A 15,643-nucleotide genomic window follows, 5' to 3' on the forward strand; every position below is an offset into this window, starting at 1 on the left:
AGTACCCCAGGAAAGAAAGGATCCCTCCACGTTGCTCAGGAAGATAAAGACAGAGCCTGAAACAAGAGATCTTTCAAGGGGAGGGTTCCAAAGCAGGCCAAGGATGACAGCTCAGCACCCAGTCTGGGAGGATTTAGCTCTTTTCTCACTGACTCTCATAGTGCAACAAGCAAGTTACAGGAAAGAAACTGGAGAATACCCTATTCTTTTTCTTCATTGGAAAAGAAGAAAGCAGTGTTATATCAGAGACAAATGAATCAACATTTTAAAGAGTAATGAACTGCTCCACACAGAGCTTCACCAGTTTCAATTCAACATCTGTTGGCTGACTAGTACAGCAGTATTGCCAGATCAACTGTTTCTCCCTTCAGTGTGTTATCACCCAAGTTATTTCAGGACAAGCCAGCAGATGACCTTCTGGGGACTATAATCTAAACCAGTGCCCTTTCCTGGCAACACAGCATATGGATTGCAGGTGAGTGATACAATCAGTTTGCTTGCCACATGCATCTTTTCCAAACCACCACCTTGCTTGCTTAACAAGGCCACTAAATCTCCAGGAGTGCTCTTTGCCTCTACAGCTCAGAGAGGGACAGCTCCACCTTCATCAAGGGGTCAGCGGGCATGAGTCTGTTGCCAATGTGAAAGAAGCTGCTGATGGAAAGAATAGACAGAAGAGCAGACAAGGATCACAAAAGGGAAATCAGAGTTTTATTTGCAAAAAAGAACAATGCAGTGTTGAAACAAAAATCAAGTTCAATTAGTTTTCCTCTGATTTGAATGGCTACAAAAATAGATTCTACCCAAATCCATAGAGCCAGTTAACAGTACCATAAACAAACAAACCCCAAAATTATTCATTCAGATACCACATACAGCAGTCACAGGAATCTAGCATATATTATTTAATATTTTCTTTTAAAAAGTAAATTTCTAAAATGTTTCCGTTAAAACTGAAATACCCATAAGATTTTTAAAAAATTGTACAAAAAATAATTTTAAACCAGTTGGAGGTAACAGTGTGCGTTTATTAAAATCCTGCACCAAGGCAGCAACATTTATAATTTAAAACCCAGCCCAGTAGAAAAGAGAAATGTGCAAACATTTAAAAGTTAGATGTACTCAGAGGCTTGTGGTGCATCAGACCTGGCAATCCACTTCTGTCCTAATGCAAGGCGGGCTCCAAGAGGAGATGTCTCTAATGAGGCACTAAAAGGGGAGGCAGAGGCAGGCACGCATATGCATGCAAGTTGCAGCTCACTAGCCTGCCGAAACAGCAGTGCCTTCTCCCCAGGGACGGTCTGCCCAATCAGTAGTGTTATGGCACTCAATCCAAAGCCAGAAACTCCTTGATGAATTCTGGTCAATCTGCTTTTGGATAAAAGAATGCAAAAGCCATTTTAGAAAACAGAAGTTGAAAGCTAATGAGAGTTAACGAGTCTATATACTCAACAGATTATTGCTATGAGCTCTGGCTACCTGTTCAGCCTGCTTTATGGTAAGATTGAGAGTTAGACAGAAGCCTGCAAAGGATTTTTAGCTCTTCCTTTAAAACTGATGCAGCATATTCACTCATGGGGCACATAAGGTGCTGAACAGTGCCAGTACACCACTCAGCCAACAGATTCCCATCCTGAATCCATTCAGATCAGAATTCTGCACTATCACAAGCCATTTAAATAAGCTGAATTTTATACAGAAACTTCACTCTACTTCCTGCTTCCTTTGGCTCCTTCACTAGGCCTGAAATATCTTTAGCCTTACCTACCTCCTCCATTACTTAGTCCGTGTCCTAATGGACTTCTTGCCAAATTTCTTTCTGCATAGCTCCTGCAATGACACAAGAAAAGATTCATTATTGCAATGCAGTATCTTCCCATCCACTCCCAGCTGCTGACAGAAGACCAGGATTAGGTAGTGTCCAGAAGAAGTGCGCAGAGCAGAGCATGTCAGACAGTCACTTATCCTTACACACCAGCAGTTACCAATCCCACCAAGCTTCCTGCATCCGTTGCAAACAGTAGTCCTTTGTCTACACTTCCGTAGCCCCTGTCACCTGAACATCAGTATTCTAGGGAGACAAGATAAAGCCCCGCACCCATGGTGGTAGCTTAGCTTTAATGTATAGCCAGAATGGGAGCAGAGATGCTGAACATGTCCAAGTGACGGTGTCAAGCCAGGATTACAACTCCAGAGTCCCATCCTCGACCAACTAAGCCCATGTGGCCTGCCCTTAGATCAGTATGGGTTGACACAAATAGAAACCTGTATGCGAATACTCAGAGTCTTGTTCCTTTGGGATGTGGGAATGTGATCTCTCCTGCTTTTCGGAGAGAAAAAGACAAAACATTATTCATAAAAAATGTCAAGGGACAACATGTGAAAGAGAACTTGCCTCTCTCTTACTATTGCCCTTTGGAAGTTTGTGGGGGACACACATGACCAGATTCCAGCACAAGGATCCCTGCCATCATGTTGGGCATCCCCCTGCTTTCAACTAGAAATGCCCTCCCTTGCCACCCCACCCATTAGGAACAGAAGTTGGTTGATACTCACCCTCTGCCTCCCTCCAGAGTACTCTGGATCTCCTTCAGGACTTCTGGAAAGCAGAGGGTTAAAGTAGTGAGCCAAACCAGTGGAGATCTGCTTGCAGGCAGCAGCCTAGCCACATTCCACCTCCCTGCTGAACAGCTTTTAAATTTGCCTCCCACAACACAGAGGTCAGACTTAAGAATATCATTGCCTCTTCAACAGTACCAGGCTTTTACTGAACAGGCTGGCATAAAGGACTGAAGCAGTCATTTGCCAGAGGAAATGTTGCCAGTCCCAGTGTACTAGAGCCCCAAAGGAACAGTCTGTTCCAGCTGTCATTTTACACAGGTCCCATTGGAAAGTAAAGATCCTTCTCTTATCACAGCAGTGAATGGAGCTATGTGGAACAACCCCTGCCTGAGGGCCTGACTATCTGTCCAACCCCTCACTTCTACCGATTCATGAAAGCCCAGTATTTCTACCAGTCTTGTGTAATTGCTGATCCCTTGGAACCGAGTACTGGAATCCACAAAATGCCCAGCAGCTTTCTTCTTTTCCCACCCAGAAAGGCACCTGCCCTGTCAGTAGGAAGACTTCATCTCACTCACTTTCGTCATTGAGTAAGGCATGTTCCATCAGCCTCCCAGACTTCCTTTCTAAAAAAAAAAACAAAAAACAAAAACAAAACAAAAAAACCACAGCAGGAAAAAAGCTTTTACCTAACAATATTTTCCCCTTTTCATGAAATATGTGCAGTTTTGGAAACTCACAGAAGGACTGGATTTATCCCCTCACCCCCACCCCCCATTAAGTACCTTTTGACTTTACCGAATGCTTCACAGCTAATCCTTAAAGCCTCTCATATACTGAACTGTATTTTCCAACAATATTAGTCTGGCTAACAGAAGATCTCATCTGTAATTTCAGACCTTCTCTTCCCACAGCCTCTTCCTTCCATCAGAAACTGTGTTGTATCCTTTCAAGGCAATCTTGCCACATGCAACTTACTTTAGAGCTAGCAACTACCGTGTCCAAGCAGGTCACAACATTTCCCTCACGTCCCTCCTTACTTTCCCCTTTCTTAGGCAGAAAATACCAACTGTAGCAATAGGAAAGATGGTTCAGGTTTCCACATCACCACGCGACATTTAGCACAATTACTTTTTGCTTACCATCTTCTCCATAGTCACCCAAACTCCTTTCTGGTCCCCTAAAAAAGGAAAGGGGGCAGAAAACAATCACTGACTCTGAGGTACAGGGGTGCAGAGAATTCACCTATACTCTTGACAGCTAAAAGAAGCTCCAGTGCACACTAGCTAAAAGCTTGAGCAAGAATGCAGGAAGGGCTTCATCACATGTTGGTGATGCAGAAGTCTACAGGCACCAGAGGACATTTCTAAACTTTTGGAATAAAATTCCTATAGGATGTCCATGAGAGTCAGATTTACTGTTATTTGGTGATGTTCTAAGAGGAGAGGAAGAACACTGGATTTCCCTTCACAGAGCAACAGTTCAGCCTCGTCAGTTAACACATGGCCCCTGAAGCATGCAAGAGTCAAGTGTCAGTCAGACACATCATTAAGGAACAAGTAAAGCAAGCTAGAGCTTACAGTTTATGACTCTAGCTTAGGGATACCAATTCCAATGCTTCACTATTTTGTCCCACCAGCTGTACTGCAAGTAGGAAAACCAGGGAGAAGGTTACATTTCCTGATGCCAGTCCATCTAGGAATGTCGGTAAGAGTTTGAAGTCTTTTCTTTTTTATCACTACTTAACACACAGTCAATGTGCAAGAGTTTTACACTTTACCTGGATTTTCTTGTTGCATTCTCCATGCCAGATTTCTTGTGCACATGGTTGTTGCTTGTAACTTCCGGCATGTCCACAATGCACCGGGGCTCCACTAACCATTTGGTAGAAAGCGAAAACCTCTCAAACTCCGATGGAGAGATCAGATAGAAACCTACAGATAATTGGGAATTTACAAGCAATTCCCTCAAGTCCAAGAATACAGTTCCAGAACTAGAGGTGATCCAAAAAAGAACAGATCTAAGCATCCTCTATGTTTAGCAGAAAGGGTTTGCATTTCCTCCTATCTAAATGAGGAGGAATCACTGAGGAAGATATTAGCCCAGTTTCCCAAGGATTGGTTAGCCTAGAGACTGGACAATTTAGGATTATGCTGAAAGATAATTGTATTGTCCTGCGCTGACACTTACGAAAAGCAACACAGAAAGACGTAAAAACTGAACTGCAAACCAGCCGTCCACCTTCAACAACCACAGGATGTTGAATCCCAGTTTTGCAGTTTGATTGTTGAGCACAGGCATGTATAGGAGGCACAATGCAGCCATTTTTCCTCAGTGCCTGCTGCTTAGAGAGCCATTCTGTTGACTCCAGACAAGAGGAGGGTGGCCAGATAGAAGCCACCTATGGGGCACATCCAACCTGTTAGCTGAAAACCACTGTATTCTATTAGTAACGATAGAATAAACTAGAATAAACTTACTTCTGCTAATTCACATGTCAGTACCTGTTGGCAACAGCTACTGGCCAGAAACCTATAATGGACATATTTACGTAATATTCACATGTATACACAGCCAGTTTTAACACTAAGCCCTATAATCCCTTTTCTATTGTCTCAAACACAGAGGTAGACGATTTGGGAGAAGCACACCTTACTTACCTTGGCCATATTTAGTGAAGACGCAGGATGCAATGCCGCTCACATCCTCTTTGCGGATGCAAGGGTAGCGGATCTGTAACTTGAGGAAGGGCAGTGAGATGATCTGAATGTCTCCTAGATTAGTTAGGACAGCCAGGTCATTTTCACTGTAATCGTCAGTCTTGCAGCTGCCAAAGTTTGCAACCGTCACCTTTCGTACCCTACAGCCTTCCAGGGCCGTCAGCTTGAGCTTCAGTTTGGAGCTAACTTTGGGTAATGTGAACACCTGTCAATAGAAACAAGACACTGACGTCTCTTTCCTGCACAATGGGAGCAGCTGCACCCCTGGACATCTGCTGCTCCCTCCTTTAACAATGTTTTCATTCACAGTGTGTACACACAGGTGTAATCTGAGTCAGCCTGGCTCCCTGCTCATGGACAAGTAATCAGCCACACAGTCAGTGTTAGAATCTGTTTCTGTTCTGACATCAAACAGTTTTACCCTTCAGGCTGCAAACTGCATTTCTCCCCTAGTTCTTTCAAAACCCCTCCACATTTGGCTACAAATTATTACAGAAAGAGAACAGGGTTTACACTAACTGTATGCTCTTCCACATTTAAAAGCCAGGGCCAACCTACAGCAAGCTACTTCAACTCTTCTCTTTTATGCTGACTAGTTAGTGTGCAAAACATGAAGCTTCTTAGCTGCTTCATCGAAATGCCAACCAATTCCTGCTTCTGTACTAACCACAGCAAAAGCAGAAGCAATCTTGTCTAAAGAGTGTAATGTAATAGAGGAATAAAATTTCTATGTTCAGCATGTGCACTACTATGCTGAATACCCAATTTGTCAGCACACACCTCATTTATGGACTGTACCAGACAGAAATACCGTCCCATAGGTGTCATTCAGGTACAGGAGAATAAGCACTCCCAAGAGTTATCTTTCCACTGAGCACTTGCTTTAGCAGATTTTATGCAGTTCATATGCACCTCCTGGGTGATACTTACCTTAAATTGCTCTTCAGACACTACCAACAGTTGATGGCTGCCTTGCATATCAGGACTCTTAGAAAGGTCATGTGCCACTTCTAGAGGTTCTGGGAGGGGAATGCTGCGTCCGTCCAAGACAAGTATACCCACAACAGGAGCCCTGTGCATCAGCTGAATCTCTTTGGCTAGACAAGCAAGATAAGGAGGAAAATAAACAAAGAGAAAAACCAGACAGGAGTCTAGTCAGAGACACTGTGTTAGAACCTGACCCAAATCCTCCCAGAGCTGGAGACCTATACAATGCAGTTACAGAAACCCTGCCTAAAAAGATTTTTAATAGTTAAAGGGTATTTGGACTGAACTGGTTCCTGTTAAGCAGTAACTATTATTACATAAAGACAGCAGATCCAGCTGTCAGAATAAAGTACATGTGCACTGAGGCTTGATGGTAAACTTCAATGACAGCTGATGCAAATTTATATTTCTGAAGTCAACAGGAAATGAGGCTAAAGCATGTCGAGCAGTCTGGAGCTCGCTCACTCTTCAGTTCAGTTGCTGCAGTAAGCATTGCTTAGCTCACACATGGCTGCATTTAGCTCCGCTTTCACTCATAAACAGCAGCAGTTGAGCTACCTTGTTTTTATGTGTGTAACCCTTGGTTATATGAGTGATAGCTCAGATCCCTTAGGACCTTGCTTTCACAAGGCATACTTACCCTGCTCTGCCCTGACAGGTTCATCCATCCTCCTCTCTGCTGGAGGAACACGTAAACAGAAGGCGTAGACTGTACCTCCATTGGTGCCTGCCCACAAGGATGGGCAGTGGCGGGAGCCTGAAGCAACAAGAAGGCTCATGAGTGAGGCACCATCTGTGACATCCTTGGATAACTGCTTCCCACTAGCTGTACAAATCCTCCCTCTGTTTACACCCTAAATATATTAGGGCAGATTTGCCAGGGAAACTGCAGGTTCTTAGCACTTTTCCCAATGTGTCCATCAACAGCCCTAATAAAGGACAGAGCACGTAAAGGGAAGAGACGGCTGTTTCCATCAAACACCACAATTGCTGCATCCAGTTTTCACATACTTATATCGCATATGAGCAAAGCAAACTCCTTCATGATATCAGTATGGGCTCTGATGCACAGCCGCCACCATCCTCACCAAAATTAAAACGCCCTGCTGAGGGCAGGGGTAAATTTTAAAGTGATGAGATACAGAACAGCTTATACTAAAAAGTCAGATGTCATTCCAGCACATTGAAAAATGATACATAAAGGCTGCATCCAAAGATGAACTACTACTGGCCTTTGAATAGCCAGCAGCCAGAATGGCTAAATAACAATTCTGCATGGCAACATATGCTCTTGTTCTATATTAGTTTTTCAGCATAGCACAAAGTAGGACACAGGAGGTGCCGAATTTTCCTGGCAGTAAATCCTAATACATTCCTTGGCAGAAGGAGGAAGGACCCGTTCAGAAGAACAGAGAGATGCTTTTTCTACTCACTGTCTCTCAAGAAGGTATCAGCAAAATATAAGGTTCGCACAAAGCCAGTGAAGGAGTCTTCTGCAGACCGGGCTTCAATCTTCCGCTGGACTGGAGCCAGTTCCATTTCCTGCAATGTGTCTTGGTCAAATTTGGCGTTTGCTTCTTGCACCTTCAAAGATAAGAAGACATTTTGTCAGTCAGGCAAAAGCCTGGGGGAGAGAGAGAGACAGTAAGAATGGCAGCAATATAGACAGGGAAAGCACCATCATACCAGTGAACAGGTACATTTTATGTTCAACTACAGACAGTAGATCTCTAAAAATGTGACTATTTTTATCTAACAGCAGCATCAGAAACTGCCATTTTTGCCCTTATTCCAGTAACTACTGATACCACAGCAGGACTGCAGACCACCTCCTGCTCTAGGCAGTCTAATCAGGACTCTGCTAATTACTAAGTAATGTTGGACTAATCCTCCAACCTGTAAACAGAAAGGACCCCAAAAAGGTGGATGACTCACGTCTGAGGCATTTCCACTCCCTCCTCGTCGCTTCCTACTAGATACCCGGCTTCTTCTAATCCGTCTGAACGATTGACGGAGGGACTTCTTCAAGGATTTCACCCGAGACAGTGGGCCTTCTAAGGCCAATTGATCACTAGGATGCAGCGTACACCTGGAAGAGGGAGACAGCAGGCACATGGTCACTTTCTAATGGGTAGCAATCACTCCCAAGAGTCCAACAGGACACACACCAACGTTGGAACATGCTTATATATACACTTGAAGATCTTCAAGGATCGAGTCCGATAAGGCAGAGCTTCTTGCCACACTGACTGCGTTTGAGAAATCATTTACTTCTACTTGCTTTGTTAGCAATCCTAGGCCACCTTTAACAGAGGATTACCACAGATCTCCTGGAAAGAAGATACCTACTTGACAAAGACCAGTCGTTTCTGCTGGTGGTCAAAAAGCCCAAAACCATGACTGGTACCAAAGGCCACAAGTTTCCATTCAGAGTGAAGGGCCAATGAGGTGACTACAGCTGGTGGTTGACATTGGACAAGGACAAATGGTTGAAAACCAGCTTCAAATCGAACAGGTCCATCTCGAGTTTTTAATTTCTCATGACCTTTCCATCGATAGCCCTCTTGGTCCTGCAGGAGATCTGCTTCAGCGTGGTCCACAACATGTTCTGCATCTTCGTCATTCAGTTCCATCACTAGTATCTGAAAGGAAAAGGACAGACTTTGCTATAGCTTTTACCATGCAAGTGGTCCTTCAAGCTGCAGGCCTTCTCAGCAGCTACAAGAACCACGGCATCTCTCAGGGCATACAAATAGCATTAGATAAAGTCTAAAATACAGATTAGAGAAAGCTGAGAAACGTGAAATAACATTTCCAGTGACTAGACTGATTTACCACTAGAGAAATGAGTATTTCAAATTTTATTGCATCTTCAAGTTGCACTGTGACAACCTGCACTAAAGCAAGGTTTATGACAATTCTTTATATTTCAATACCTGTCCTGCTGTACCAGCTACAGCCAAGTATCCACTGTATTTACACAGGTAGATCTTCTGGATCCCAAGTCTAGGATCATCACTGTAAGGGTCGAAGGTACCAACCTAGGCAAGAGGATACACAGTGGCTAGTCTTTGCAGATACGTTAACTAGGACAAGAATCAGAACTCCTCAGGTTTTCAGAAAGCTACAAGCAATAGCCATCTTACTTTGCGAAGTGGAGGCCATTCATCCTCACCCAGGGTGTTCATATTGTCATTGGGATCAGCATCTGTGAGAAATACTCTCACTGTGCTTAGCTTATAGAGAAGATGTAAGCAGACACCAGATGCGTCCCAAAACCGCACAGTACCATCTTCATGCCTGTATGGGGGAGAGTTACAGAAGCACACATCATACAGGAGAAAAGCACATGACCCAGATGAAGATGATAAAACAGAGGGGGAAAAACACAACCAAAGATTAAACTACACTATTTACAAAGCCCTCAGCTGTGGCAACTTAGTGCTTCAAGAGAAGATGGGGGGTGGGGGGGTGCGGAGTGTTTGTGAGGGGTTTTTTGTGGCTTTTTTTGTTTTGGTTGGGGTTTTTAATCCATTTTTAATCGATCTGACAGCAACATACAGTTTAAGATTACTTCAAAAAGCACTGAAAAGGAAGAAAAGCTTAGCATATAGAAGGAACAACGCATCCTGACAAAAATACTATTACTGGGAGAAAAGGAAAGAAACCAAGTTTTAATCTTAGTGCTCCAGGTGAAAATTGGCAACATTTTCTTCCACGGAATATTGTTCCACGGAACAATACGGTCTTCCACCGTAAGGGTAAGGACTTCTAACAACCTGCTGCATCAAGAATGAAGACTGAAGAACAGCTCACTGAAATGCCTAAAAGTGCTTTGAAAAGAAAATGCTACGTTGTCATGCAATGAGACAATCTCTTGCTAGCTACTTCCACCACTTAGCTAGATCTATTCATGCTGATCAAAGCAGGCAGGAGTCCAAGCTAACCTCTTCTTTGACACTGAGAACTTGGGGGTGTATGGATTTTCAAAACACCCAAGATTAAGCTCTGCTTTTACATTGCTCCCTTCAAACCAGTCTGGATTACTGCCTGCACTTCTACACTGATGTTTGTGGGGGAAAATGGATAACACATCATAACTCAAATAAGCCAAGTTTACAAGTCATCTGTGGACATCACGACCTGTTCATTCAGAAGCAGTAGAATCAGTTAGCTTTACAAAGCTAGCAGCCCAGCTTTGAGAAGTTGTAACGCTGCAGCCTTCTCCCTACAAGATGAGCAGGCTTTAATCTCACAGGAAAGCCTCAGTTAGTTCAAAAAGAAGAACAGAACTGGAAAGGGCTCCTTAATTGTTATCAGTTAAGTACATACCCTGTTAGAAGCAAGTCCCTCTGTGGAGGATCTGGAGCTATGTTGGTGCCACCATCAATCGGCCATGGCTACAAATACATTAAAGGAAGACTGTGACTTCTTAGGCAGTAACAGTGTTAAGAGAATACGCAGTCAGCAAGACAGCATGAACTTCAGCGCAAGCAGCAGTGAAACAGCCCATGCAGTTAGCTTTTGTTTGGATTAGATGTTCCTGTTCTGACACCAGCTGTGCTTTTTAGAAGATACTCTACACATTTCCTCAAGAAGCTGTGCCGAAAGCTACATGCTTCTAATGAGAACTTTGTTACCACTGACAGCTGGGAACACTCAGACTTTCCTTCTGGCTTGTCAAAGCCTGAAAAATACCACATTTTAATCCCCCAGTGTGAGTAACTGTATTGGTGGTGCTCTGGGAAAAAGCCTTTCTTGACCCTATTAAGAAGCAGGACAACGTCTGTTGAGACTCATCCCTCCACATGCAGAGACCACCCACGTTCTGAGCAGTCATGCTGTTCTTAAATGCATGGGAACACATGTACATTTAAAGCTGCCATACCATATTTGAGTAGTGAATGTTCTGCTTGCTCCCAGCACTGATAATCCTCTCCCACAGTTTCAGAGGGATGTTGGAGACATGGTGTGAGCAGGTGATGGCTGAGCAATGGAGAGAAGCCAGGTATGGAGGATGGACTGCTGGCCAGCCTGCAGTTTTCAAATCTATAACTACCAGCTCTTCTTCTGCCAGCACCACCATAGCAGAAGGGTCATCAAACTCTGCAGAAACATGATTCATTGAGGCTGACAAAAATGACCATCCAAGGTAAACAGAAACAAGTTTCTTATAAGCCTTATTTGAAAACTGTTATCACAGATCTCTACACAAACATTTTTGTTGGCAAAACCTTTAAATGCTTCTGTGTTAACTGGGCCTATTGAGGCACTAATATTAATAGATTTCAAGATACTAACAGATTTACAGCAAATTCATCATTCTTTTTATAAAGTCACTCTGGTGGTCACAGGAGTGGTGTAGATTCCACTGCAGAATAAAAAATTTGTTAACAACATACATGGCTAAATAACACAAGTTCATATTTACCATTGTAACAGCTAGAACTCAAAGGACTTTACCTACAGCTAATTAACAGCATGGGGTGGACAGACATGCATACACCCCAGCAGTGACCCATTTAGTACCGTGTTAGGACCACAGTCCATCTAGGCTAAGCTGCTTAAACACAGCAATGCCTTGAGTTCTGCAGAATGCTTCTGTGCTTGGACTGACAAGTATTTGCAATTCAGCTCTCTTACTTTTCATTTTCCCTGCTTCTCATATGTTGTGACAGATCCTCTGGAGTTTCTTTTTTAAAGAGTGTGTACATCATCTAATATATATTCATACAAATATTAGACAAGATTACAAAAAATCTGTTAATGTAATTTTAGAGGTGATACCTGACACTCAAGAATTCCAGATTTTTCATTGTAACTAGAATTAAAGTGAAAAAATCTAATCTAATGAGGACATTATTGCAGTAAAGTTCGTAAGACAGACACAATAGCAACTGGTGGGAAAAAGCAAAACCACAAATCAGTTCACACCAACAACTATTAACATAGCTACAGAAATCTAAGTGAACATACAGCTGTAGTACGTCACACTGGGGGCGGAGCAGGGGGTGATAAACAGTGAGCCACAAGCAAATTAGCAGCTTTTCACTGACCTTCCCTGTTAACCCATACTTTTACTTCCCTTTAGTTGTTTGATTACCTGGAATATACTTGCAGGAAAGCACATCTATAAGCAAGCACGTACCAATTCTGTTCACTCAGCAAAATTAACTTCAAGTAGTTAGTACTTGGCATCACTCTAGTTAGACATTCCAGGTTTCACCTCTGACTAGCCAGTCATAATATATCACTAATCAGTTCAGCTTCTTCATGGATAAAAGGTTTCATATCCAGTTTTGTTTTGCTTTCTTGCCCACTGTCACTTGCAGTGGTCTATAGGATTTCTGCATAGAACAATATCATACTTATATTACATTATGCATGATCAGCCCTGCACTCTGACTGCTGCCACCAACATCAACCAAATATACTCTGTGTTAACAGTATTTTTTTTCCTGCAAAGGCACACACATGAGCTCTTTGCTTATGGCAAGAATCTATTTTAAGTTGCTGAAGTAGCAAGCATACTAGAATTTGTCATGACTGCCATGCACTCATTCACCTGCTAAAAAAAAAAAAAAAAAAAAGAAAACAGGAAGGGCTAGCCTTTTAAAAATTGTTTCCACAGTGTATTCAGGGTAGTGGAAAGTCACCAGCTACTACCACGCCGTAGTGCATAAGCTTTGTGCTTATTAAATTAAGTGGCTTTGGTATACAATTAATACCTTCGTATTGCCATTGCAGGGAAGATTGCTTAAGGGCAAACAAGGCAAACTACGTGGATCCACTAAGCTTAGGTAATCAGCCACAATGAAGCTTGTCAACCACAGAAACCTCATTTTACTGTAAAAAAAACTTCCTCATCTAAGCGCAACAGTTTCAGCTTCCTGTAGCAGCTCCTGTCTGTACCCACCAGAGTTTGTGTTAACTAGATAATTCAGTTCTTGGGAAGTATAAATATAAAGCTTGTTAAGTTCAGTTACTTCATCCTAAAGACTAATCATATCCAGGAACTGAACTTTAAGTAGTCAATCTTCTACCTAAAAAACTCAAGATTTCTTTCATCTTTAAGACTTGTTGCATCATCTAGAATCTCAGCTCTGACAACTTGATAGAAAGTAAAAGGGTCTAGTTTCTTTAATGATAAAAGCTAAACAGTACCTCAAGTTTAAAGGTATTGTTAAGCTTAAAGGTTTAGACCTACAGGCTCTGCACATTTGGAAGTTGCTTATTAAAAGGCAGTTGTGTAGGGAAAATTATAATAACAAACATATAAAGGCACTTCATCTCGGTTATGTTCCACCAGTTTCTTCACTGTTTTTTCAGTGACTTGAGAAGGGCCTGTTAAGGACTGGGGAGAGAGGTGGTGGGGAATCCAAAAGCTGTTTCTTCATGCCTACTTTCTCTGTGGTCCGCTTTGTACAACAGGCCAGGGGGAGCTAACCTGCATCTACATATTTGAAAGCCCACGCTTGCACAGTGTGTGGCCGGGAGCTGTCACCACCACCACTGGCAGTACACAAGACAAATACGTTTGGAAACTAGCCTACTAGGCAAACCAGAAACTAGAAAGCCTAAGAAGATTCAGTAATAGAAGATTTGCCCAGAAGATCCCAAAAAAGTATCTAGACTTCTGTGATTTGGTCTGACAACTTCCAGTACATTTCTGAAGCTTGAAATTTTATACTGTTACTCCAACTTAACCAGAAGCAAGAACTACACCAGCACTAAACAAACAGTTCTTGGGGAAAATCCTTTACAATTCCACCAAAAGAAAGAATATTAAGGTTACTGTGGAAGTAAGGGTAATAAAGCTCTTCAACAGAAGCAAGAATCTGACAAGCTCTAAGCAAGCTGTGGAATGAGTGCTATTCAGTTTTAGAACTGTTTACATTCATGTTCAACAGCAGTAAGTAAATTAAGTTCTCTATATACTGACCCTTGGTTCTATGTCACCTTTTGCTGATTTATTACCCAGGGCCCTAGACATAAACCCAGGTAGTAATTAAAAGAAACAATGTCTCGGTGGGAGTAAATTCTGGGTTTAATTATTGCCTCTTTTGAAGTACTATTTCAAAACAGCGATATTTAGATCCTCATTTCACAACCTGGTTATGTCCAGCGTCCAGCTTACACAGACATGAGCCTAGGAGATTTTCTCATTAATGGAGTAGCTTAATTTTCTGAGGAATGTAAGGCATTTGTAACCAGCCCACTTTTATACCAGTATTTTACACTTCACTTTTAAACAGCAAATCACTTTTATGGTCAGAGTCAATCTTTAGGTTAGAAAAGACCCTTAATGATTCTATGATTCTTCGTTAAAGTCTCAGAAAACCCCCAGACAACTGACCTCCTTATCACATTTCGTATGCTATTTATACCAGGCAGATTTCTACAAGCGTACACAGCTATCCTAATTCCTCAATAATACCCTTTCATCACATACCTGCAGTAGGCTCTGAACTGAAGATTATAAAGAAGTCTATCACCCGTGATGTGAAATCAAAGGCTGTTTGCTGACTGCCATGGACAACAGAAATACTGTGCCGGTCACCATAGCTAGCTCGGGGCATCCCTCCTTGGAATATAATGTAAGGAATCCTTAAGAGAAAGACAGAGTTAGAGCAGTGTATGCTGAAGTGAGGAGCAAGTAAAATTTCAAAGATATGAGGCAAGTCAAACTGACAAAAAATTCATAACATTGTTACTCTAAATGGCTCTTACCATATCGCACACTGCACCCTTTAAATGCCTTTAAACAGGTGAGAGTGAAGGGACACACCACGAACTTACCCATTTTTTGTTGTCTGCCAGTAGATCTTGGAGATGGCCTTGCAAGGAAATGGACCTAAGAGAACAGAGTTATTTACCACAATTCAAGAACTGCATCTTTACATAGGAAGTTCCTTATTCTGCTTCACCTCTGTCACCTCAGCCTCCAAGCCAAAGAGAGCCACCTGAATTAGCAGGCACTACCACCACCTTGCCAGACCACGCCACATCAGACAAGTCTTATGGGACACACTAACCACAATACGCCTCAGCAAAACAACGCTTAGACTCAGGAGAAGTTTTGAACTATGTTCCTAATGGCTAACAGGGAGTGGAAGTGCTGTTATAGAAGCTGATTAACTAGAAAGGATTGTTAAAAACACAGGCATTCCTGAAACTAATGTAAAAGTGATAGAGCTTTAGAAGCTTCTATATGCTTGAGAGATGAGGTCATCCCAATTTGATGGGTTTCAGCAAATCAGAGGCTTCGTTTCATCACTGCTCAGGTCAACAAAAAGTATACTTAGCTCACTATTAATTACAGAAGATCCAAGCAACTCCTGCTGAACAGGACACGAACTAAAACAAAGAGCTGA

General features: G+C 42.4%; 1 protein-coding gene across 8 annotated transcripts in view; it reads right to left on the reverse strand.

Moving 5' to 3' along the window:
- Window positions 1–689: 689 nt before the first annotated feature.
- The window catches only part of LLGL2 (LLGL scribble cell polarity complex component 2), a 37,578-nt gene continuing 22,624 nt past the window's right edge, over window positions 690–15,643 (reverse strand). For 7 of the 8 annotated variants that reach the window (XM_013304229.3, XM_055795292.1, XM_027795584.2 and 4 more), the window contains exons 9-26: window positions 15,069–15,123; window positions 14,722–14,876; window positions 11,158–11,375; window positions 10,602–10,669; window positions 9,416–9,569; window positions 9,206–9,310; window positions 8,619–8,911; window positions 8,205–8,358; window positions 7,703–7,853; window positions 6,910–7,026; window positions 6,213–6,379; window positions 5,223–5,487; window positions 4,343–4,496; window positions 3,705–3,742; window positions 3,141–3,188; window positions 2,557–2,599; window positions 1,769–1,830; window positions 690–1,371 (exon numbers count right to left, since the gene is read on the reverse strand). In XM_013304229.3, coding sequence (XP_013159683.1) covers window positions 1,364–1,371; window positions 1,769–1,830; window positions 2,557–2,599; window positions 3,141–3,188; window positions 3,705–3,742; window positions 4,343–4,496; window positions 5,223–5,487; window positions 6,213–6,379; window positions 6,910–7,026; window positions 7,703–7,853; window positions 8,205–8,358; window positions 8,619–8,911; window positions 9,206–9,310; window positions 9,416–9,569; window positions 10,602–10,669; window positions 11,158–11,375; window positions 14,722–14,876; window positions 15,069–15,123 — 2,255 coding nt within the window. In that variant the 3' untranslated portion in view covers window positions 690–1,363. The remainder of the gene's footprint in view (window positions 1,372–1,768; window positions 1,831–2,556; window positions 2,600–3,140; window positions 3,189–3,704; window positions 3,743–4,342; window positions 4,497–5,222; window positions 5,488–6,212; window positions 6,380–6,909; window positions 7,027–7,702; window positions 7,854–8,204; window positions 8,359–8,618; window positions 8,912–9,205; window positions 9,311–9,415; window positions 9,570–10,601; window positions 10,670–11,157; window positions 11,376–14,721; window positions 14,877–15,068; window positions 15,124–15,643) is intronic. The other variant, XM_055795291.1, reaches the window with a different exon arrangement.

The sequence above is a fragment of the Falco peregrinus genome, chromosome 2 (genome assembly GCF_023634155.1).
Source record: "Falco peregrinus isolate bFalPer1 chromosome 2, bFalPer1.pri, whole genome shotgun sequence".
NCBI classification, from domain to species: domain Eukaryota; kingdom Metazoa; phylum Chordata; class Aves; order Falconiformes; family Falconidae; genus Falco; species Falco peregrinus.